General features: G+C 41.4%; 3 protein-coding genes across 6 annotated transcripts in view; 1 reads left to right on the forward strand and 2 right to left on the reverse strand.

The window, feature by feature from the left end:
- The window catches only part of LOC308121434 (unconventional myosin-XVIIIa-like), a gene marked incomplete at its 5' end in the record, with an annotated part of 65,907 nt that extends 63,265 nt beyond the window's left edge, over nucleotides 1-2,642 (reverse strand). Inside the window, one exon of the mRNA XM_080482665.1 lies at nucleotides 1,707-2,642. Coding sequence (XP_080338791.1) covers nucleotides 1,707-2,642 — 936 coding nt within the window. The remainder of the gene's footprint in view (nucleotides 1-1,706) is intronic.
- A 2,858-nt stretch (nucleotides 2,643-5,500) lies between these two features.
- LOC308122279 (gap junction delta-2 protein) lies at nucleotides 5,501-6,616 on the reverse strand (the record flags this gene model as incomplete). Its single annotated transcript, XM_080484020.1, has 1 exon — nucleotides 5,501-6,616. The coding sequence occupies one exon, from the start codon at nucleotides 6,614-6,616 to the stop codon at nucleotides 5,501-5,503; it is 1,116 nt and encodes a 371-aa protein (XP_080340146.1).
- Nucleotides 6,617-8,986: 2,370 nt separating this feature from the next.
- On the forward strand, nucleotides 8,987-24,287 carry LOC308122140 (vascular endothelial zinc finger 1-like). 4 transcript variants are annotated; one of them, XM_080483803.1, is made up of 6 exons: nucleotides 9,037-9,101; nucleotides 12,652-12,693; nucleotides 15,208-15,959; nucleotides 20,232-20,301; nucleotides 20,418-20,580; nucleotides 21,544-21,933. In XM_080483803.1, the coding sequence occupies exons 1-6, from the start codon at nucleotides 9,069-9,071 to the stop codon at nucleotides 21,696-21,698; spliced, it is 1,215 nt and encodes a 404-aa protein (XP_080339929.1). In that variant the 5' UTR covers nucleotides 9,037-9,068; the 3' UTR covers nucleotides 21,699-21,933. The 4 variants fall into 4 exon arrangements, with proteins under 4 accessions (XP_080339928.1, XP_080339930.1, XP_080339929.1 ...); XM_080483801.1 differs by lacking the exon at nucleotides 21,544-21,933 and adding an exon at nucleotides 22,402-24,287 and having other exon boundaries at nucleotides 9,047-9,101; XM_080483802.1 differs by lacking the exons at nucleotides 12,652-12,693; nucleotides 21,544-21,933 and adding an exon at nucleotides 22,402-22,812 and having other exon boundaries at nucleotides 8,987-9,101.
- The last annotated feature ends 1,552 nt before the right edge of the window (nucleotides 24,288-25,839 follow it).

Genomic DNA, 25,839 nt, shown 5'->3' on the forward strand with positions numbered 1-25,839 from the left:
TTTAGTGCTGGGACACATTAGAGTTTTTTTCTACTTTTAATGACAGATGTTTGTGTCAAGGGTGTAAGAAAATATCATGCGACCTAAAGCAAACCGTCTGATGGGGCTGTAATTAGAAACCCTGAAAGAAAAAAAAGAAAAAGAAAAGAAACAGACAGCGGGGGAGCAGGTGCTGCGCTGATACCAATCCTGAGCAGGTTTTGTTCTGTAACAGGCTTATTATTATTATTGTATTCCCACTGTGCGCACAACAATCCTCACTGGTTGCCTGGCAACATCAGGATGATGACAAACTCCACAAAGTCACTGCTCCTAGCCAAAAGAAAATAGTCCCTATAATAACAAAATGTCCTTTTTAAAGCTTAGTGACACAGATATGTGTTCATTCATGATATGATCCTCGTGCTGAGGGGTTTTAGTTTATTTTATTTATTTTTTTAACCTTTCAATAAAATAAAGATGATTTTGCTATTAATACTGAGCTAATATCACCGAGTTATAAATTCCCATATAACCATTAAGTCAGTGCTATTTACCTTCAAACACCATACAAAATATAGTATCGTCAAGCATCATGGAAGATAACTGTGTTGCAGAGCTCTAGATCTAGAATCAAGATCTTATTTTAACCACCTATAAATAGAGCTGTTGGTTCTAGGTCAGCTTTTTTTTTTTTGCTTTTTTCTAAAAGGCCTGTGTTGTAATGATCATCAAGATTGGTTTGGATGTGGGACAAAGCATATCTGAGAGACACACACGCTTCCTTAAAGGGACGCAAATGGATGAATGGACGTTCCGAGAACACATTCAGACCCACAAGCTGCATCTGTTGCATTACGAAAGAATGTAAACAGTCGTCCTCATGTCAGTCAGCCTGTGAGCACTTCATTAGCCCTGTAGAATGTGAATTGGGCCACATCTAAACTTGACAACTACCCTGACATGGTGAGGTTAACAGTAATGATTTTACTGACTGAAACATTAATATTATGCGTTTGATTTAATTATAAGTATAATGATCATACATCGAATAAGGACAACCATTAATTGAATATTTGTTTATATATCAAAGACCAAAGCCTCTGTGAAGAAAAGTTAAAAGTCAACTAAAGGTTTGAATTCAGGTGTTTGTTGTGTCAGCTAATAAAGAGTTTAACTTGATGCTGCTATACTTGTTGCACATAATTATCCAAGCAGAACGAACTGAATGGGCGGCCAGCCAAGTCTTACGAGACCATATGGCCATTGGCTGTGGCGGCGTTTGGGCCGTTGTTGTCTTCAGCGTCCCATTGTTTGCCGTCAAAAGACTGAGGGGGGTGGTAGGGGGATTATATATACACCCGAACACATTCTCTCTTTCAAAACACACACAAGGACACTCCCCCATACATACAAGCACAAAATCACATTACCAGTGTCATTAAAGTCCCGCCTATGTTCAAGGCATCATTTAATCCACTACGTTTGGATGCAGATTTGGAAATAAATTACAAATAATAATAGTTTTGTACTGAGACTGTAGTACATGGCTGTAACTGTAAGAACACAGACTGTGATGTGACTACAGAGCTTGGAACTGTCAAGGAAATGGCATCTAAAGAATAGATTTATGTTGTTGGGTGAGTTCTATAGATGCGATGCTGATGTGCACATTCATGTAGAACACTCACACAGTGGATCGTGCATGATTCTACAGTGCTACTTACATCAAATATTTCTCCATGCAGGCCTGTAGGGTTCCTCAGCCAGCAGCGGCTCAACTCGCTCAGCTCCAAAATGGGCTGCACCCTCAGCCGGACCGATTCTCCAGACTGACGGATCATCTCAACAATTTCATCCCGGCTTTTGTTCTCCACATTGATCCCATTGATTTCCACCAGCCTGTCTCCTGGCACCAGGCCCAGAGCCCGGTCCTTGGTTCCTGCCCCTGGCTCGGCAAAGTGCACCACGCGCCGGCACACGGCTCCATCGGGCTGCCTGTCTAGCATGGTGGTCCTTCGCAAAGAGAAGCCAAAATCCCCAGTGTTGCGTCTCTGTAGTTCGAGCTCTCTCGAGTCTGGTATTGGAGGAGCATCGAGAGGAGGCAACTGCAGGTTCACCCCAGGAAAGGTCTTCTCCACCAACTCAGGGATGGGAACCACAAGGTCTCCTTTTGGATTGGGGTAGGACTTGGAATTCGGCACATTCCAATTCTGCTCGCGAATATTTGATGTTTTCTGGAAATTGACTGCTTGCCTCTGGCCCACCACTGAATTCAACCTGGCCAGCTCTCCGAACTTGGCCGCCCTCTCCTTTACAGAGCTGTGATGACGCGCCAGTACAGGTTCCTTCACCTCTTCGCCGGAAATACTTGCACTCGCATGTCCCATGTCCTGCTCCGCTTTGTTTTGAAGCCTTTCGGCCTCCAGGTCTGTCAGGCAGAGCTCACTGCTGCTGGCCACCTTAATTGGGATCGGGCTCGAGATCTCCAGTTTGCACCGGGGGTCCTTCTTAGAGCTCCCTCGGTTAAGGTGGAAGAAGCCTCTACGAATGCTCATCTCTTCCAGGCTCTTTAGCTCCGCCTGGGACATACGTTCTTTCTTCTCCTTCTTTTCCTTTTTGCCCAAGTCCTTCTCCTTGTCTTTCTTAATTAGATGAAACATGCTTGATGGTTTCAGCAGTTATCTAATACTTGAATGTGTTGACAACAAGAAACTATCAGTTTCATATAAATTATTAAGTCAGTGTCGTGAATGTGCTCCCTGTTGGGATGAGACACTCGTAAAGTCATCTGTAAGGAAGAAGTAAAAGGGGAAAATTATGAAAAGTGTTGACAAAAGTATATTACAACAGCTGACTATACAAAAACAGACTGAATAACTTACTGGGAGTACAACCATTGGCCATTACTGTCTATTCTCCGGCATCCGCGATGAAAGAAAAAGCAGTTTGACTAAAATATCAGACTGTTTCTCTGTTTTGACCCTCTGACGGAGTTGCAGAATGTTATTTCTAACTGCAATAGATAGTAGACAGAACAACTCCACAGTGGTTAGCACTGTTGCCTCACACCCAAATGTTCCTGGTTTGACGCTGGTCTTTTTGAATGGCGTTTGTATGTTCTCCTTCTGCCTGCCCGTTTGATGCCACAATTTAAAGGCATACAGCTTAGATTGAGGTTAAGTTACAATAGCATAGATGAGATCAAGTGGTCATTTTAAATAACCAGAGTGCCTTTTGCCTTGTTATGGCTGGAATAGATCTAATTCCTGCCGCTGGTATCCATTGTTTTAATGAAGTGGGCATAGATGATGGATTAATATAATAGGGTCTTCAAAGTCCACAACACAGCTCAAGTTCTTATTTTCTCAATCCAATTTTGTGTATATAGGTTTTCCGTCACACCTTTGGAATATAAACCATAAACTCACCTTGTAAAATACTGCTACCACGCCATGACACTTCTCTTTATCTTACCAATATAATTCTTGATTTTCTATGTAAACATTCGGAACAAAGCACAAAACTATGAATATGAGTTTATTGCATTTTTTACCAGCGTACATCTGAAGCTGCCCCACATCCAGACCATATTAGGAGGAGTTTTAATTTAGACAGCTAACCTGGTTTCAAATACTCACCATTCAGTGATGGTGAATATTTGATCAGATTCTCTCAATAACCAGCAGCCCTGCTACGTATTTTGGACCCATCAACAGTATATTAATCCAAACTTAAAACACATCTCATGAGGACAGAAGTCAATAACAACAACTTGACACCCCTTTTACCATTAGGTCAATATAGTCAACTCCCCATAAAAAACAGAATGTTTACCTTTACTGAACTGACAGCACGCTCTGTGTAGTTGGCTTGTCGCTATCATAAGTCCTCAGCTTGGACATAATGCTCTCTCTCCCTTTAAGCTGCTTTGCCCTCATTCTCTGGTACCGATGGCCTCAGGGAGCACTTTCAGCAGTGGAAATATGTCATTCGTCAGAAATAACAGAGAATAACTGCTGCCATGAGGTAGAATAATTACCTACCTGCAAACGATCAAAACGATAAAAAGCGTAATTGTCTGAAAATAAGTTTTCTGCATTTTCTTCGCAGGAATTGACAGCAGGTGCGAGAAATGTACTACTGATGCCTTCATGAACAGAAGGTAAAATCCGTCTCCGGAGAACTCTGCTCGGTTGCGAATGAACTCGAAACTCATATATTTTATTCTCAGTGGGAAAAAAAAACAAATACTTTAATTTTCTAAATCATTTATATGATCCAGATTTAATAAAAAAAAACACGATAATTTTATAACAGCCGATTAAATGTATGGCAAGTATGCTTGAGGCTGAAATAGCGGGAACAAACCGTTAAATCCCGAGATAGTAAATGAAAAATATTTATACATATGGTTGTGCACATGTTCTGAAGGAAACATGTCATACAAACTTTGTATTTTAGTTTATAATGTTTAAACTTTATAAAGTCTAATAGTTCCAACTGTCAATGAAGGCATCAGCAGCAGTGTAGACTAGACAGCAGTGACCCCTTCTGGCATGTTTTATTTACTAAATCCAAAACAGTTTGAAGACAAAGTTATACGCTCCTGTTTTCCTTGTCAGGACTCAAACATTTCCTAAATTACACATTTGAGACACTATTGAAGATTGTCAGACGTGCTTTTTGTTTTTAACTGTTCATCACCTGAATTGAAGGTTTTATATTTCATTATCTTCAATGTAATGTTCATATGGACTCGATGTTTATTTTATTGTATTTCTATCTTTGCATAAAGCTCCTTAAAATGCCTCATATCTGAATTTTGCTATGTACATTAAACTACCCTGCCTGATTATTTGACTGATTTAAAATCATTTCTGTGAAATGAGAGCCTGAGTTTGAACATCCCATGTAATTAAACCTTCAAAATCTTGTATGGATTAAAAAAAAAAGAAAGAAAAAAAAAGAATTAATAATTCAGTCTGAGAGATCATTTTCATCTTGGAGGTTAATTTAGAACACATGAGTACACAAGAGAAGTTCATGCTGGTTTGCTTTGGAACTGATAATAGTACTCTCTGTATTTTAAAGCCAGTCAGAAAAAAATGCAAAACATAACATTCAAAATTGATGTTTACAGCTGTGTGTGCCAATTTTCAAGGGATTCTTCGTTGTCCTTGAAACTACAGCAAAGCTTGTGTAATGGGGGTATAAGTGTAAACAAATAGGGAGATCAACACATTGATTTGCCAGTATTTACATGCCTGTAATGTTGCACCATATTACATCATCACCACGGTATATATAATAGTGGAAGCTTCACCAAATGGTTCCACATTTTTATGAACATCAAAACAAATACACTGACTGATTCTACCTGAGAGTTGAATGAATTGTCACTAAACTTTTAATCATAAACAACTTTTGGGTTAGTAAAACACTTCCATACTGAAAAAAAAATGGGATACACCAATGCAGTCAAATGCAAGGAAAGAACAAACATGAGACAAAATAGAGGTTAAAGCCAAGACTTTTTGCCTCGTCCTATTTTAGCCATGTTGTGCAATCTGGTTTTGGTGCGTTCCTTTTCATCCAGATTTCTCTTCGAAGTGCACTCCAGTGTTGAGTCTGTTTCAAAGGAGATGGTTGGGGCCTGGTTGGGTATACCACTGCTCCGGTCCCTGGATACAGCAGAGGTGGTCTGCAGGACAACCGTTCCACTTAAAGAGTGTTTGAGCTCAAGCAGCAGTGGGTTGCTGTCTGAATATAACTCCACTTGCTGCATGGGGTCTCTGTCTGAATCACAACATGTGCAGCACGCAGAGAACAGCACTCTAAATATGTAAATCCAGCCAAGATAATGCAGCTCCACAATGTTCAGGATGAAGCACCCCAGGCTGACGCTGAACATGAAGTTGAGAAAGATGGTCTTCTCCGTCGCTCGAGACACAAAGCAGTCAGTTCTGTTTGGACAGGGGTAGGTATCGCATCGAAACAAGTGTGGAACTTCAAATCCAAACAGATAATACTGTCCAATCAGGAAGATGATCTCCATGATGGAGCGCAGCAGGACATGTATGATGTAAATGAGCAGCACTTGACTTGAAAGTTGGGTCGGGTCCTTCCCTACTTCTCTCATCTCCTCTTCCATTTGGGTTTTTTCTTCACTCTCACCTTCTTGTGAGCTCCAGTCCAAATTGTTGTACACTGTGTCACGACTGACAGCTTCCAGAGCTCTCTCTTTATCCACTCCTATATGTTTGTCCCTCTCAAACAAAGGTGGTGACCTCGGTACGGCGTCAACCTTTCTGTCCTCTAACTTCTCGTTTTTTGTAATTTTTTGCAGGACATAGACGATGTAGAATATTGAGGGAGTAGAGACGAGCACAATCTGAAAAACCCAGAAGCGGAGATGGGACACAGGGGCAAATGTGTCATAGCAGACATTATTACAGCCAGGCTGGAGGGTGTTACAGGTAAACTTGGACTGCTCATCGCTGTAGACAGCATCTCCCACCAAGGCCACGAGCAAGATGCGGAAGATGAGCAGCATTGTCAGCCATATTTTGCCGATGACCGTGGAATGGTTCTGGACCTCAGTCAGGAAGCGGCCGAGAATGGACCAGTCCCCCATTTCTACAGAGAAGCAATAGTTCCAACGCTATGTACAGCAACCAGGTGGGATCATTTTATCCTGCACTCCTATGGAGGAAAAAAATATTGACTTAATATTCTCACAAAGGAAGTATGTCCCTGAAACCAGATGTATTAATCTCATGCTCAAATTGTATCCGTATTTTCACGTTGACTCAGTTATAAAGAATCAATTCCCATGGTTAGACTTTTCTTTCTGTGAAAGCCTTAACTGTTACATACCAGCAATGAGTGAAATATTCAACACTCTATTTTCCAAGTGTTAATGTTTTAAGTTATAATGACACGGCCACCCATTTCTAAAAATACAACTCATTACCAGTTTCTCATTAAAACAGGATATAATGTTTCATTCTGGTAGAAATCTTTAACATTTATGGATGTTAAAACATGTTAAAAGCTCAATCAAATACCACCTAAGCTTCTCAAGTAACACTGAACATCTCATTGTCAATTGTCTAAAAGAAGACAACAAATGTAATCAACTTCTTGTGTGTTTGTAAGCCCTTACCTTTGAAGAATCTGTATCTTCCTCATTAAACGCAGAAAAAATATCAGCGAAAGCAATCTGCATAACTGTAGTTTCAAGTGAAGGTCGGTGCTGGACGTTATCGTGTGTTTTGAGCTGGATATGGGAAGAATGGGCTGACCACACATAATCGCCACCTCGAACTGAAACGTTCATTGCACTGTATGTGAATAAAGGCTTTCAATGTACAGTGGGACAAAGATTGAAATGTACAATGGGGGCACCTTCACTGAACGGCCATTCACTGACGAGCAGAGAGTTCAAAGAACATACTGGAAAGAGAATGAACAATACTGTTTCATGCAGGGATCTGAAGCTGCTATCATTTTAGAGCTTTACCTTTGAAACACAGTTCAAATCTTTGCCGATATTAAAAGTAGTTGTAATGACAAGGAACCTCCTCGACACACAAGAAAACGTTCCATAACAGATTTGATCAGGGTTTAGAGAATTAGTAACATATGTTTAAGAATTTTGTTGGATTTAACAAAAAGAAAAAAAGAAACCTCCCCTCAATATGTATTGTAGTTAACTGAGCCTGGATGGGAGATTTATTGGTTCTAATGATGGTTATTTTTGCATCACCTGTTGTACTCAAAACTTCACAAGCTCACTATTTCTTGCTTGGCTGTTTGCAAGGTTTTTTAGTATTATTTGATCACAGAGAGAACTCTTTTACTCTTGGCAAGCCTGCATTCTCTAAGGCTGACTACGCAACACTAACATCCAGCTATAATCAGTTATCTAAAGATTCATGTTCAGAAATGTGTTATTCTACGTAAATGCCTTAACTACAGATGAATGTTTAACTTATTTATGTTGAAAATTACTTATATCCTTTGTCACTGTGAAGTTTGCACTTCACAAGAGGGTTATGTCCGCTACAAAGTCCATCTTTCAGTGGTAGGCTTGAAGTATTTTGATGAGGAATGATATGAATACTGTATTTGAACTGAATAAACATCAACAACTACTTTAAGTTGGGTGGGATAAACAGAAAGCTTATTATCCCTGTGCATAACAATGTAAACATGTGAATTCTGTTGATATGGTGTTGTCTAACAGTGCACACTCTTAATAATCCAACAAGCAACTTTAGAAATAGCATTTCATTATCACCCACTAAGGGCGAGGCTGGTCGTTAAAGCAAAAGGTTAGCAGAGGTACACACAAATCCTTAATTTCTACATGAAATTAACCTTTAAGACAATACTTCCATGGTAATAACCCCGTCAACTTCATCTGTTTTCACCTGCTTTGGACTAAACTACATGCATTTGTGAGATATGTGTGCATTGGAGGCCATTTGTGTAAATGAAGGGTTTTCATTCATGAAATTAACCTGCCTCGCACGACAATACCCTCTCGATTACTTAATCTGAAATGTGAGTCACATAATAGTCAGAATCAGACCACTACTTTTTCTTCTAAAAGATGTATCGCCGATAAATCATTTAGAAGATAGATTTAGTTTTTTCATGTTAAAAAAAATACGAAGGAAATGTTAATGAATCTCAGTCAGACGCAGCACCACATGCGACAATCTAATATAACAAATGCCCCTCACAGCCTCAGGGAAAAACCATTCAGAGGGGTGTTCAGAAATTTAGCTACGCCTTACTACTCCTGCAGTGGGATTCGGGTGATTTAAGGCCGTCCTGGTGAATAAATCTCAACAAACATTTCAAGACGTAATCCTTTATTGACTTTTGATTGTTTTACGAGTCATAATTAGAATAATACAATTTCCTTTTCTTGAAGGCATAGTAAATGTAACACCCCCCGCCAAATGCGCTGGGAGATGGTTGCGGCCTGGAGGTTACCGGAAGTTGTTTCAGCTGCCATGTTTGGTTGCTTTGTTGTAGGCTTCCACCAGCTTTCCTTCACAATTTAAAGTGTGCAAATGGAGCCGAGCTGGAGTACGTTTCTTTTCCAAGTAAGTTGTCTCTTCGGGAGGGAAACCGGAACACCGCGCGAAACAACCGATTAGTGCCTCAGCGCCGCTTAGCGAAGCGATAAATCCAGTTTTTAGGCAAAGTAACAGCAAGAACAAGTAACCAAGCAAAACAATGGTATATGAATCCAGGCGTCCAGCTGTGAGGCTTTGGGAATGACGCTAGAACAAAAAATCTAATCTCCTCAACCACCGTTTGGGGGGAAAATTAGCCTCGTTTTCTCTTGATATTTAGCTCGCGGACGCAGATTACTTCGACGCCGTTTGTTATTTTTAAGTTTGTTTGGCAGGCCGAAGCCAGAAAAAACATGCGGGATCACTTGGAAGTAAAAAAAAAAAAAAAAAAAACGCCACTGCACCGTTACAATTGAGACAGACCTGTTTTTTCCCCCCCTTTGACTGAAGGCTTTGATCGGGACGCCGATGTAACGATGGCTAAAAAAAAAAAAAATATTCCGTTGATAATTCCCGTTTTTTTTTTTTCGGATTGGATCGAGTTAGCCAGCGGATGAGTGTGCACTCACGTAATCAAAAGACTGAGATTTTTTTTTTTTTTTTTTTTTTTTACTAACGGCTATCCCCAAGTCCGCGGTGAACTTTCCGCTCGCTCCAGCCGGTTCGCCAGTTCACTAGCCGAGCATGCTAACGATGTTTAAGGGGCTTTGCTCGCGCTCCACATCGTCGGGCTAATTTAGCTTCATGTGGGCGAGGCTGCAGTAAGGGGAAACTTAACATTAAAAGACTTGTAAAAAGCGGCGCTCTCTGCCCATTAAGCAGCTATTTATTCCGGTGACCGTGCTCGTGAGGAATCCAAACTATGCTCACAACATTAGCTAACACTAGCCACCGAGATTTGAAATTAGCAGCGGCATTACGCAATTTAGAAACGCGTTTTTCACCCAGAAAGTGAAGGCTGGAGATCACACTGATGTCTGCCACGCTTTGGTGGATTTCACCGTGTCGTAAGATGGGAGGCTATTGTTCACTCAAATTAATGATTTCTTTTATTCTTCCTGGCCTTACTTAGCCCAAAAAGAAATGCGCCCACGTGAACGTGAAAACGAATTATTTTTTTTTAACCCAGCCTCAATAGTTTTAATTCGATTGTTTCTTTTTCACTGCTGCATTTTTAGCCACCAATCAAAACGTGTATGTTTTTCACGACACCGCGTTTTTACCGCGATCGTGTTTTTTTTTTTCTTCTTCTTCTGTGTATTATTGTCGTCGTTGTGCCCCGATATGTTTCAGTGGGTGTGACGAACTCCTCATGGGGGAACTTCCTCAATGAACTCTGTTGCAGTTTAAAAATCATTCATGAAAAAAAAAAATAAAATACTTGATGCTGCATAACAGGCCCACTTCATACAGTCAGGTGCACAACAGGAATTCTTGCATTACTAATTACCAGTGCACGCCAGGATAGTTAGTTATTTTCCAATAAACATGGTGAATTTAGGTTATGCTGATCGGTGTTGAAGGACTGAAATGTTTCTGATTACTTTAATAAAAGAAGTGAATGAAAAGTTGACATTAATAGGCCATTACCCTTCCTTTCCTTAGAGAATATGAGTAGTGCCTTGTGGGTTGCTTGGATCAAATCCGCAGCAAAGTGAAGTTGCATGTCGCAGGATTTCGCAGACGTGACGTTTTCTGTGGTGTTTGTAAGGTTTTGTTCTGCTGTCAGAGAATGATCGCTTACTCACATCTCCAAGCACAGTTTCTTTGCTATGAAAAAGGCAGATGGACATTGTCAGACGTTGTGCAGCACTTGGCATCCAGCCAGAAGCCCTGTGTGTATTATGTACCTCACACTGTTACTATATCAGTCTCATATAAATCAGTGCACAGCTATCATTCAGGCACTTTATATAATAAGAGATGAGCCATTTGTTGTGTGGATATATGTATGTATATATAGTGCTTTGTAAATTCAATGAATAGTTAACACTTTGTTCAATGTTTAAAATGATCAGTACTGGTGTTAAAAACAGCTTGAATATTGCCATAAGTGCAACTGTTTCTCCTTTTTTATGGACTATGCAAGCCATCAAAGATCTGTTAACCATCAGTGATGATGAATCATGTTGTTTGGAGCAGTTTGTCTCTGAAGGCGCAATGATGCACTGGTAACTCTGTAAAGTAGCTGTAATAAATGGTATGGTGTCCCAAAGTGGGGGGGAAAAGCCTCACTGCAATGTTTGTGTGCCTGAACGTCCTCTCAGGCCTGATCTGGATGCTGCACCAGCGTCACTCAAGAGAAAATTGTATGCTGTAGAGTAATAAGTGTAAACGCTATAAAAGGTGCTTTGCATCCATTTATCTTCTGCTTAATTTACCAAAGCGTTCATTTGGCAAACTCCCAAATGTCTAGAAGAAGATAATGTTCAACAGGCGAGCACACCACACTGAAAATGTTTAATAATAGTACCTCGAGATGCATCATCTCAAAGTACAAGTGATATCATTACAAGACAGAGATGTGGATTAACTAGTTCATTGACCAGGAACAAAGCTCTCTTGTTTTAGACTAAACATGTTTTCAATAGATGTTGCATCATTATGAATGAAGTCCCATTTATAGTTACAGAGTTAAGCATTGCTAATCAAACTTTTGGGGTTTTAATCCTACGGTACAATCTTTGACCTTTTTTGCAGTGATTATTGCTATTCCAGTCATCACATTTATGCTTCCGTTCTGTAGACTTGTAAAGTAAGAAGGTTTTTAATTTGTTTTAATATATGATCACTATATGTTTGCTAAAGGCTCCAAAAAGCTAATTATCTATCATTTATAAAATATCTACTTTAACATGGGCCATTTCTGCACTGTAGTAATTATTACAAAATGAGATTATTAATGCATGACATGGCTTGAAATTATTGGGGCTTTTGGGCATCAGTGTTTTGACTCTGCTGTTACAAAGTCCAGTTACCAGGTGCTGTGATCACTCTGTGTGCTTGTGACTAAAGCGGCTCCGCTGCCAAGAGGTAAATGTAACTTAACAGTTGTTTGCTCACGTTTTTGTTTCCTTTTACAAGTTTGTGCATCCTGTTTAGGCCCTGGATTTGAAATATTTATCAATAAGATCATCATTCAAATTGTTCCTAGTGTGATCCAGAAGTTTCTCTCTCTCGTGCTCTCTAGATTGAATGTCTGCTTTTCAGTTTGCCAGTTGTCTCAGTTTACTAAGGCATGTCATTCTTGTATGAGCTGAGCAATCTCAACATAGCTACCGTGCCAAGAAAAAAAAACATATTCTCCAGGAATAGACTTGCATATCAGCTGGATTTCATTTAAAGTGACACTTTGTTCACGTTTGGTGGACTCTGTACTTCTTTATTTGCATTTATTTTTAGGTTTTATAGTGTCCCTGAATCAAATGAGCTCCTTGTGCTCCGAGAAAACATGTCATAGCTTGCAAAACACACCTGTTTGTCACCATCACTTGTTTCTGACAGCACTTTTTGTCATTTTGTGAATAGAACCTAATTGATTTTGTGTGTGTGTGTGTTTTCTTCTTTTTCTCAAAAGGAGAGCTTGGCAATCTACTTAGATGATGCAGTCTACACCAAGGTGAAAAAGCGAATTCATCAAATCATCCTTTAAAACATTTACTCAGTCTCAAAGGAACTAAAATCCCTCTTTTCGCAGCCTACACAATCAACGGGAGAGGCACTCCGTCTCTGCAGTATCTGTATACATTTATAGGCTATAAAGGAAATGGTGTTTTCACCAATATAACAGAAGTAATTCCTACAAGAACCTTTGTCCACTCAGCAGACTGAGCAGAGGACACATTTTCCGAAACAACTGATAACCTTGTAAACTTTCAAAATTATGTAATATTCAAAGTTTTGTTGTCTTTTCTATCTCCTATTCATATTTCTAAATATCAGTTATAGTTTTTGCTTGTTTTGTTAAAAAGAAGGGGAAAAGGGAGGGGGGGGAGGGTTTCAGCTAGCAGCTGTAGAGTGTGGCACAAAAGAATGAAGGGGAAAAAAAAAAAAAAGACAGTGCATAATCTAACTTAGACCGTGAGCTCAATTCAAGTCTACAGTGGCCCGTGGAGCCATCAGGACACTCCCTCCATTTTGATGTTATTTATGAGGGAGCAGCCCCAGTTGTCAGAGCGCATTTGTGTCAAAATGGTCAGAGCTGCATGAAGGCACAGCAGCTTACAGGCCCTGCACCTCTGTATAGAGGCCAGGCCGTCTGCAGTGGCTACGTCTGCTGTTCACAAGCTTCACAAAGAGGCTTCCCGGCTGGTACCCCCCCACCCCCTCCAAACCCAAACATAAAGCCTCCACCCCTCGCTTGCCCCCGGTGTGCCAGCGGCGGGCTCGCGTTGGCATGATGGTGACTAATCCTGGAAGGTGGCAAGTGTAAGCAGGTGCTCAGACAAACAGATGGGTGGGCTCGGTGGCATTTCTCCACGAGTTCCCAGGTTCCACCGTATATGAGGGAATGATGGCGAGTTTAGCGGAGTAGTGTGTGGATAAACAATGTCCCTGTCTCATGAATAGATGAGCCAAATCAATGAAGATGAGCATACAAAGATCCCCTGCTGAGGCCCGAGTGCATCACTGCTCAGATTTGTGTCTTTCACAATAGGCTAGATGACATAAGGAGGACATTGTGTGGTTCATTTTTCTTTTCCAATCCCTGCCTCCTCTTTTGCAACCTCTTTCTTGGCTGGCCTTCGATGGATGATTGAACCTCAAAGGGAAAGGTCAAGTATTTCACCTTGCCCCTTTCTTACTGCTGGCTGACAACACAGTTTTCTTGACTGTGTCCGTTTACCGGAAGAACTGTTAACTCAAATACCATTTCTGAAGAAATGTGGAAAATTGACGTCTTTAGCAGACAAATGACAGCTGAGTTAAGTGAAGAAACTTTAACAGAGGTAGTGAGACCATTGAGCCATGGTGTGATTTAAAACGACTGCGCTCAATTAATAGCGAATGGTTCCTGGGGCTGGTGTATTTACGTCGTTATTTTCAGTGGATTAGGCAGGGTCAGCATTGGGTCAACAAGGATATATTGATGTAAACAGAAATTTTAAACTATCTTCTAGCCTTTTTTTTGAACGTGATTGACCAAAGTTGACGAACTTTAGTCATTACATTTTTTTTCCTATTCTTTGCATCTATATAACAAATGGACAATATTGGAGAACTTCAGTTTGAATTAGTTGAAGCTACAGGAAGAACAATATCTGCCCTGAATAAGTGCTGACCACATGGTAGTCAGAAGTATATTAACACTCTTCATTGTGTTATGAGTTCAGTTTAGTAGAGTTGATGATTTTATGATAGCATTTTGTTAATTCTCTGGATTTTCTTGTACGACCCTGATCTTGTGGCTCAAGATGCACATTGTCCCTGACCACCTCAGTCTGAAAATATGTCTAATTATCTCTAAAACTTATTTTAGCAAGTGGGTGTTGCTGCTGTTGATTCCATGTTGCAATTTTATCCTATTTGTGTTGTAGCATGAGCTGGCAGTGGTGTGCCGGACACCTGTAAAATTATATAGTAGGCCATAAACCCAAAAGGAATCAGTCTGTGTTGTTTGGCGACCTGTATTTTCTCTGTATATGTCTTTGACTCCTTTGGCGAACCACACTTCTTACTCTGCATGTCTCTTAACTCGGCTCTATAGCTGGGCTTGAAGGCCCGCTCTCCCAAGAGCCGTGCTGGCAGTAAACTCGACTCTGCTGTGCCTCTAATTTGGTATGCCTGCTTTGCGGTCACATGATGAATCAGCACCGTCATGATGGGATCATTTTTCATCCAGTATATTTGGATTTATTTGAATTAGCCGCATGCTGCATCAGCGTCATTAATGACAAACCTGTTTTGTATTGCAAGATTCCCTTAATCCTTTTCTTTTTTCCCATGATGTAAAAATATTCCCTACTCCTTTCAGTGATACTACAGCTGTCAGAAACATTGATGGTGTCCTGTAACAGTTTTATCTCATTGAACTTTTTATAAACCTTTTTTTTTTTTTTTTTTTTAATAACCACAAACTGTTTGGGACTAATCTGGGCTGACCAAAAATGTATGTGTTTGTTTGATTTCTCAGCAGGCCAATGAAGCCCTCCACCACCAGCACCAGGTGGCCCAGAATAGCCTGCTACCACTCCTCAATGCAGGAAATGAACAAGTCGACCAGAAGCCTGTCTTGCCCATCCAAATAGACCAGAAGCCACCTCCCGGCGTTGCCGATCACCTCAAAGACAATGTGGGAGGTGGAGGAGGTCAGCGGCCACCAGTGCCTGTGATTAAGAAGGAGCACAAAGGCAAAACACCTTTTGTATGCGGCTACTGCAACAAGGCCTTCCGCGACAGCTACCACCTGCGCCGTCATGAGTCCAGCCACACCGGTATCAAGATGGTGTCGCGTCCGAAGAAGACGGCCCAAACCGCCCCCACCATGGTACCTATGATCTCCACTATGCCGAGAGAGAACAACGGCAACCCTTCCTACATCTCCACGGTAGCGAACATGCTCTCCACAGCCACCACCTCCGTTTCCTCCGGCACGAGTATCATGACGTCCTCCGCGATGGGTAACGTGCCGCAGCAAAACGTGCCCAAGAAGCCTGCCAAGCCCGTCAAGAAGAACCACGGGTGCGAGATGTGCGGCAAAGCCTTTCGTGACGTCTACCACCTGAATCGCCACAAGCTCTCCCACTCAGACGAGAAGCCCTTCGAGTGCCCCATCTGCCAGCAACGCTTTAAGAGAAAGGACCGAATGACCTACCACGTTCGCTCTCATGACGGGGGAGTACACAAGCCCTATGTATGCTCTGTATGTGGGAAAGGCTTTTCAAGGTAAGTGTGAAGTTGTTTTTTTGAAGTTTTCCGATTAGGACATGAAACTATCCATCCTTTACCGTGCTTATATAACTGATCACTGCGAAAGGCTGGGACAAATCCTGGCCAAGTCGCCAGTTCATAATAAGGCAGAAACACAGAGACGGACAACCACACACACTCAGGAATACAGTCATTTTGGAGGCACAGATTCAGCTAAAGTGTGTGTCTTTAGATTGTGGGAGGAAAACTAGTGCCCAAAAAGAACACACAGGAAGAACAAGTTGACTGCTCAGAAAGCACCTCATAGCCGGGAATGTTCTCCCAGTGAGTCTAAATTACTAATCACTACACCAAAAGTGCGTCCAGTAATGGCTTGTGCCTTTTTCCTTTCTTTTTTTTTAATCGGAATGGCACCAGAACAAATTTTTTACATCACCCTGACCCTTTATACAGTCTTCCCTTAACCATTTCTCATATATAACACATTCAATTTTAGCATGTGTGTCTTTCAAACCTCTCTTTGTTGCGTTACACATCCCCTTCCAACAGTTCTGAGCGTCCCTCCATGTGGCCTTGTAATTTGACGCCGGCCTTATCATCTCGCTGGCTCTGCCTGTGCTGTGATTGGAGTGAATAACAAGACGAAGAACTTGTCGCCAAGTTCTCACAAGTGTGTTCAAACTGAGTATGCGCAGTCCCGAAGCTTGAACAACAAACATCATGGTTTCATACAGTATTTGGGGAAAAGCAAAGCTTTCTGTCAAACCACATTATATCTGATCCACAAGTGAAAAACCATGTAGCACTTTGCAAAGGAAAACACAGTCAAAAGCCTTTGGTTGGTTGGACAACAAGCACAGATGTTCAGGTGTCTGTGGGTGAGAAAAGTTCCAACCATTTGAAGTTTATAATAATGTAGTCAGACAGCGATGTCTGGGGTAAAAAAAAGAAAAAGAGGTGGTGTTATGGAGAGAAAATTCCTCTGACAAATGTTTTTTTCACTTGTTGCAGCTGTTAAATACAGAACAGCTCGCAAACGAGGAGCATCAAAGTATGTCTTCCACATTTTTACTCATTGCTGTTATCCAATTAAGTTGATAAACGTGCCTCTGGAGACGGGCCCAGTGCTGCCCACTGACACAACTACAAGTGCCCACCAGACGGGGGCTGGGCGGGCATCTCGTGCTGACCGCTGTACGTCCACTGGTTTGTTTGGTATGTGTCTTAAGCACAGATACCGAAGCTTGTGAACCCTTAAAGGGGGGCATATACTCTGTATCATACACTGGGTGCTGTTATAGCTTCAAAACGCCCCCCCCCCTCCACGCTTTGTGCATCTCCGTCTTCTCTACTGCATCTGGCTTTTCCCTTCATCCTCAAGTGTTACCAGTAGGATCAGGTGTTAAAATGTCCGATTTCTAGAATTGTGGTCAGGCGGAACAGCCAAACAGTATATTTACACAATCAGTCCGACGTGTGTGCAGGTCCTATAATAAGTGGCTTCTGTGTGTGTCTGGGGGAGGCGTTGGGTAGACAATGGGCTCATCAGCAACAGAGGCAACACACAGTGACTAGCAGCAAATCACGGAATTTGTGAGAAAACAGCCACAGGCGAAAACTGTTTTTACAACTGTTGCAGTTTATTTGCACACTCTCAAATCAACAAGTAACAACAAGTAACGAGGCTATTGTAAACAGGAAGTATGCGTCTGAGATTTAATTTATTCTTCTGGGAGGGGAGACAGAAAGTAATTTCACCCTCTGGTGGCTGCATTCCAGGGTCACAGTGAAAAGTCCTGACTTGTCTGCTTGCACATTTAAAAATAACACAATGACAAACAATTTTTAACAAGCAGGCTTTTTAGGATTGTCTACTCAGCAGGGGGGAAAAAAATACTTTTACTGTGTTTCAAGTGTTAAAAAAAGATCCTCACTCAACTATAAATATGATCTAAATGTTTGCAGTTGGTGTGTCTTTGATGGTGAATACAAAGAGGGTTACAGAAACAAGCACAGAGCGCCGCTACTTGTAAAGAAACCACCTGTATGCAAATGATTCAGTCCGAGATGTTTAAGTTTCCAACACATCCTCCTGCCTTCTGTGTAGCTTCCTGGTGGCTGGATTTCTATTTTATATTGTGGTATGCAGTCTAGATTCGTACTTGTAATGACCCCTTCGCCATTTCAACCACATGTTTAAACAGTCGCACATGGGAGAGCAGCATCGGAGCACCCAGGGAGGGGGAGGCGTCACTTGTCACTTTGCACTTCCCGCCAGCATGTCACAGTCCCTTTTACCCTGGGAGTTCACTGAGCCATGCTGTAATGTTTAGGTCAACACGTTTAATAAGGAATAAATAAGTGTTTTCTTTAAGAAAGTAACGGTGGCTCCACGTTTCAACCCTCATTAACAAGCCCAGAGTGTTTGTTACACTTTGCTTGAGAACCAGCCCGCGTTCATCTGAGAATATTGATCAGAGCGTAGGAGGCCTGCGTTGCCACACAGGTTCAGCAGAAACATCGGCGGTGCACGCTGGCCAAGCTGTAACATTAGTACCGCGCTGTGTAGGGCAGTTTCAGGCATGCCTCCAACACAGTGACGTGGGGTCGGGATTCATCAGCATACTGGAAAGTGAGAATGGGGACTGAATAACAGGGCACTGAGTCACTGCCACTCAGCCAGATCTGTAGGCAGGCTCTGTCTGGAGTCTGCCATCCTCGTCACCGGGACAGAAAAGAACAGAGAGGAGGGGGTAAAAAAGACTTAATTCCGGTTCATGGCACCACTGAGAAGATTCTACTTGACTCTTCTCATTTGTAATATCAAAAAAAGGAAAAATCCCACAGCATGAAACTTTCCGGTTGCGGTGCAGCTCCCGGAGCCAGAGAACTTACTCACTCCATTCCAGCCCTGGAACATGATTCAGCTCACAGCTTCAGTCGAACGAACACGCTGACAGAGGAGGATCAGTGCCAGCAAGAATTTGTGAATGCTGGAGTCTCGCTGCAAAGGTCAAGAGGCAAAGAGCTGTTTTGCAGTGAACTCTGTGAATTGCATTTTACCCAAAGAAAGAGGGTGTCTTTTCATCCATGTTTTGTTTTGTTACTTCACTTTTTTCCTTGAGCAATCTATAATTCATAGAAGTTTGTTGTGTGGACTTTTGATTTAGAACCAGTTCCGTTTTGTTCTCAGTAAATTTATCCTGTGAAGCCATAATTATCTATCTTACTTACTATATCGTTTTGTCCCGTTCCGGGTCACAGGTTGCTGGAGCTCCAGCGAACAATGAATGAACTCCCGAGTACACTGGCCAGGTCGCCGGTCCATCAGACATCATTATCACAGTTCCAAATTAAAGGGAAAACAGTTTTGAGTGTATGAAAATTTAGAATAATGAACATGAAGTTTCTAAGCAGCTATTGTATAAAGGCTGAAATTGTCATCTGAGGTTTTATAGTTTCCGCATTAATTTTAATGTATTTTAGGTGCATGTGTTGTAACAAGTTATCAAGCTTTCTGTCGAATGTGAAGTTCTGTTAAGGGAATTTCTTTTTCTTTTCTTTTTTTTTAAAACCACAGTTAAATAGCTTCACTCACAGCTGTGTTGTGTCATGACAAGTCTGATAATTCAGTATTGACACTGATTTATAGGTTTTAAGTTGACACTCGCAGACTCCACAGCTAATCCTCAGAGACAAATGTGCAATTTTAGTGAGGGATTTTTCCGAACTCCAGGGAATTCTCGTCACCATCTTGAGATTTCTGTGCTTCGTGACGACGCTCCCGAGGAACAAACAGGCCCGTAATAATAAGCAAATTGTCAGTTTATTTGAGTGTCAAGTGGAAAATCTCAAACGAAAACGCCTCGGTTTTCATTGTGGTGCGTGTTTGGAAGTAGGTCAAACTAATTCACGCACGGTCGATCGTGGAGAATTAACTGCCATTGACTGAAATTTTAGGGATTTTTGGGCCCATCCCCTCATTATCAAAGCAAACAGAGCACGTCCGTTCAACTTGTGTACTCGTGCATGATTCTACTTTAGGTGTCGGTCAATTTTGACAAACATTCACAAGTTTCTCGACAACTTTTTAAGCAGGGTGATTATCTGTAACGAGTCAAAGCCATATTTATATTCCAGCGATGATTAATGCCATGGGATTATTTTTGAATTACCTCATGTCTATCGGTTCTCACGAAGAAAAGGAAGACTCTGTAATGTGCTGTGTGACCCATGGGACATCACCATCCTAAGATTAAATCTTTTGTTTTGTTCTTTCTTTTCTAGGCCAGACCACTTGAGCTGCCATGTTAAGCATGTGCATTCCTCAGAAAGGCCCTTTAAATGTCAAGTAACGGTAAGTTTCGTCACTTATCGGCTCCCCGATTTTCCTCGTTACTCCTCGTCTAATCATCTGGAATACTCTTTTGGTGCTCTGCTGACCTTTGACCCCTCTCCGCCGTGCGCCCACAGGCCTGTACCTCTGCTTTCGCCACCAAAGACAGACTCCGTTCCCACATGATCCGACACGAAGGCAAAGTCACCTGTAGCATCTGTGGGAAGATGCTGAGCGCCGCCTACATCACCAGTCACCTGAAGACTCACGGACAGACCAACTTTAACTCCTGTAACAAAGGTCCGTAACGTTTCCAGGAAGCGGGAAGAATATAGTCACACTGAAACCGAAGTCATTCCACGATAATATGCTGCTGTCCTGCGTCGATTAAAGTTGCCAGCGGTCTCTCACATACAGGAGCCGCGTGCGTCTGGATTTTAGTTTTGAGCAGTTAAGAACAAGCAGAAGGCGGCGCGCAAGAGATTTTCCACTCGCCGAAGATTCATGGTCACATTGACAAGAGTGCAGAGAAAATGGAGATAATTTTAAAGAGGAAAAGCTTCTAAACCAAATAATCAAGTTTTCCTGGGTCTGTTACTTTTCTGAGCAGTAGCACCGTTGGTTTTTTTTTTTTTTGTAATTTCTTGATTTCATCGTCACCATCTAATCTGCAGCCTCCTCTGAACACAAGTTCAGAAACTTGTTTTCTACCTGGAGTGTTTTAAACACCGTTGGTAAACATCGTCCCTGCTCATGGAGGTTGAGCGTCGTTTACAGCTAACACTACAAAGCAACCACGGCAGGTTTCTTATTTCGCGTTGATCGGCGCTGCGTAGCTCGCTTGCTTTGCGTTGGTTTGGTGGACGGTGAGCCGACGGATGAAACGGCTCGGCTACGACGCTCTGGTGGAGAAGTCGGATTCAGGTAGGCAACCTTGTTGATGTTGCTGTTGGTTTGTTAACTTATCAATACATTTGTAAAGATACTTAATGGGTTTAACTCAATGCAATGAATTTGTAAGATTCCCATTGTGATTGGACACTTTTGTAATTATGAGAGATTAAGACATGAGCTTTAACTTCAGTGTTCTAATAGCTCACATTATCCCTGCTAGATGCTAAGCAGCTATAAGTGGTAATACATCAGTCTTACACATGTTAAATGGTTATCCTATATTACATTAAATTCTCATGATGACTGACCTTAAAAAAACAGCCCCTTGACTTGGTCCCAGTGTGAAAATGTTTACGTTGTTTTCAACAGGTGCATCAGTGAATGCCAGCAGTGCTGCAGAGGAGGATGAGGATGACCACGATCACCTGCCTACACGCCGCAGCGAAGAGTATCTATGGTCTCTGACCAGAGATATTTTTCAAAGGAAGCGTGTTGCACTTTTGTCCACATATTTTACTGTGTAAACATTTCCCATGGGTGTACATAACTCCAGACGGTGGCCATATACAGTACTTTGTCTTTGCGAGGTCTTTTTCAGCACATGGTCACCCACTGATCTGGTGCTGTGCTTTGCCCCTGGGCTGGACTTTGGACATGTTTGTATTACCTGTTTGTTAATATGACCAGATGTTACATATTTTTTTATAAACAACACAATGTGATATGGTTTAACTTTTGAAGAATAAACTGGATCTGATGAAATTTGATCTGGATTTTTATTTTATTTTTTCCTAGATATGTCAAAAATATGCAAAATGAATGCATGAAAACACTTAACACCTTATACAACAAGAAAGAATTGTAGGTTTTAATCATGACTGTTTAAACTTACTCTGTGTGTGTAGTTAGTTTACAACAAATACCTCAACAATGCAGATAATCACAAGAGATGTTCTCAAAATTACTGCTATATAACATTTGTGTCCATTTTTCATCGTTTTATCCTGGTGATAGTCGTTATCATCGGCTTAATCACATTTTATGCATCTTTCCTGGTTTAACTATTTACAGGTTTTGTAGTCCTACTGCAAGTTAAAGTGTAATGCAAGTGATTTTAGAAGTGTGTTACCTGCTTCACTCACGTAGTTTGTGTTTCCTAGTAATTTTTTTGTCGCGTCTGAAACCACAATTTTAAAAAAACCAAAACCCTCTCCTTTCTCCCTGAAGGTAATGAAGTGCACAACTCTGCCTCAGCCACCCCAGTGACCATTTCTGCTCCCATCACCTCGGGGATGAACCGGGTCAACCCCAACAACAACCCCGTCACCATAGCCGCACAGATGAACATTAGCACCAACACGGTGAACATCACGTCTCCGGTCAGCCTCCAGCACCCGGTCACCATCACCGGGCCCATCAACATCGCCTCCGTCAACATCCCCGCCACGGCGCCCATGAATATCGCCCACCCGGTGGCAATAACGACCCCCATGCCCATGAATATTGCCGGTCCGCTCAACATCGCCATGAGGCCCGTGGACAGCATGCCTTTTCTGTCCCAAGTCTTGCCTTCTTCCCCACCCTGGTAAAAAGCAAAGAGGAGACAAACAAAAGGAGAGGCAGGGTTGAACTGGCCAGAAAGAAAGGGAAAATGAAGTGAAGCAAGAGACTCCTGTCTTTATATTTGCACCTCAAGCCTGGCTCTTCCTCATCCTCCTCTCTCCCTCCCTCCCCCCCCCCCTCCCCCTCCCTCTTCACTTCACCAGGCCCTGGAGTGAGTATTTACACGAGCAGCGTGGCCAGTAGGAGTTTCCCCAAGTCGGAAGTTGCGTCCCAGCTAGCGGTGAAGTGACTGACGTGACGCAGAGCGGCCGAGTAGACTTTGAGTAGGATTTACCTTGAGGCCAGGACAGTGGTAAGACGTAGTGTAGTCGGTTAGAATGATGAAACTGTGATTTGTATCATGTCAAAGGAGAGGGGACGATTCCTCCATAGGAGAAACACACCTGTGCTTTTGTAAAAGGGAGATGTGAAATGGACTGACGCAATAACTCAAATTGCTGTTTCTGATGTTTTACAAGTTCTCTCCCAAAGCCTCTGGGTGTTACTTTGTTTTTTTGTTTTTTTTTTTGTTTGTTTTTTTGTTTGTTTTTTTACTATAGCCTGCTAATCACTATTTAATGTTATAGGAAATGAGTCTAGTAAAAGGGACAGCAGCTTCCACTTGCATGGAAGAATATTTTTTCACAATGCTATAGCGTTTCTTTGTTTTTGTTTTTCCTCTCAGATAGTAGGTATGCTCTTGAGGTACAGTGACTAACTTGTACAGTTGACATAGTAATGTATTTTCTCATCAGCATTTTTCTTTTTCTTTTTGCCTTTTGTCATTCAAGTGGATCATGGCGACCCTGTCCTCTTGACTATGAATATTTGTACTTTTTCTATTTGTGTGGAGACGTTCTGTTTTCATTTGCCTGTTCTGTAGTTTTTTCCGAAAGTCAGATTGGAACGAGTCTTGCACTGATTGCATATCCTACATGCAGGCAAACAGCAGTATTATCAAAGATCAAATTGGAAGTGTTTTTTTTTTTTTTTTTTTTAATAGTAGGCGGGCTAACGCTTGGAGGCCACCTAGTGGCTGAAGTTGAAAGCTCGGCCTTGGGTTTCTTTTTTTTTTGTTTGTTCGTTTTTGTTTTTGTTTTTTTTTTCCTTCCCCTAGGCTGTTACTGTCGTCATACCGGTGGCTAAAATAGGTTTGGCTGACTCTTCTGTACACTGTGTTGGTTTTATTTTTTTTTTTAAATCATTTACCTGTTGAAGCCCCAAGATGATATTAAGGACCCTTCACTCAGGAAACACTGAAAAGCGCATTAGTCATGAACTTGGTTCTTTTTAAATTGATATTTAGTATAAGAAAGAAAAAGAAAACACCACCACCCGGAGTCCCGACTCCCTGATGTTTCTTCTTGGACTCTCTGTTGATACGGGCGTCCCAACACGTGAGGACTCGAGTGGACATGCAGGAGCTGAAGGTCCGAGGGCATATTGATTCTAAATAGCCGTCCATTTTAAAGTGATCTTTTACTGTATAATGAAATAAATGCTGTACTTTTTTTTTTTCTTTTTTTTTTTTTTTTAAATACTCCTTTTGAAGTCCAGTCCTGTTGGTCGCAGTCTGTGTACGTGCGTGGCTGACCTCCTGGATGAGTTTGAATTTAAAAATGCAAGCTTGTTGTCCATCGATTTGAGAAAAAAAGAAAGAAGAAAAATGGGACAAGATTGACGTTGCATGACCCCGAACACTGTAGCTGTTGAACATTAACTATTTTTTAATGAATGCCATGTTATCTCAGCAGTGTTGCAGCTCTTTTTGAGTTGATTCAGTTTTAATACTGAAAAAATGCAATATGCATGTTTGTCTTTTATTTTCCTCTTGAGTTTCATTTTAAACAGAATACTAGTGTAGATTTTATTTTTTTGTTTTTATGCATTTAAGTAGATACACTATAATAGCCTGATTGCCAAATTTGAAACAATAATGTGATGAACTGAATCTTTCTTGTGGAATTGAACATCTCTTTATTTTTAAGGAAAACTGTTTAATTGGAAATTCCAGATCCCTTGTGAGAGCAGTTGAATGTATATCTTTGTACAAAACTATTTTAGTTCCAAGGATATGGTAGTCACGATAGATGTGAAAGATAAGATAACCTTTTTTATAAATCTTTTGTATTAGAACATTAACATTGATAATTTTGTATATATGAGAGGCTAGGCTTTCTGATTAGCAGAAAGGTCAAAACATTCCTACATTTTTTTTAAATGTACGTTTGTCAAATTATTACATAAACATGCGCAATGTTATGTGCCTTTTATTTGGGTTGTCTAAATAAAAGAAAACTATCAAATGTGGTTATGTATGAAGTATTGTTCAGTGTCGGGACGACGGCCGTCAAAACCTGCATGCACGACTTCAAGGCAGATCTGCAACTTGAGCTCAGTTTTGTTCACGTCTGAGTTGAGGGAGGTTTGCAGGAGTAACTGACTTGACACGACGCAGCACTCATTTGCGAAAATGCGAGCGAGCGTTAAGCCTCGAGGACGCCCTCTCGGGGCGAGTTTGTAAAAACATGCCCGATGCAACAGCAGAGAAGTGTTTTTTGGGGTTTTTTCGACGTTTAAACTGGCTTTATGTTCAGATTGTCGTCATTTTAGTTTTTTTGTCATATAGATATTTTCATCACCTATACTCTGCGCCACAGCAAAGAATAAAAGCTTTAAAGTTTAAATTTAAAGGTTATTCTAGCACTACTTTACAGGGCCTGACCCACTCAAATTAAAAGTGGGCTGTGTTTTGGCCCAACGACTTAACTGTGTTTGACACGTCCGGTTTAGACTGTGGGACGAGGGAAAGAACATGCAGACTATCCAGACGGGCATCAAACTGCAGTCTTCTTACTCGCCACTACACGCAGCCGTGCAGCCCTTACCAGTTTGTAGGTTTATGTATAGCTATATTTAAAGCTATGCAACTGCAAACTCGAGTAGGTGGATTTCTTTAAACGCGTTATTTCTTCATACTTACAGGAGTAAGAAATATAATAGTGAAGCACATTCGTGTTCAATTACATTTTATAGCCAATAGGAGCAAAAAAAAACAAAAAA

Source organism: Lipophrys pholis (genome assembly GCF_963383615.2).
Source record: "Lipophrys pholis genome assembly, chromosome: 16".
In the NCBI taxonomy this organism is placed as follows: Eukaryota; Metazoa; Chordata; class Actinopteri; order Blenniiformes; family Blenniidae; genus Lipophrys; species Lipophrys pholis.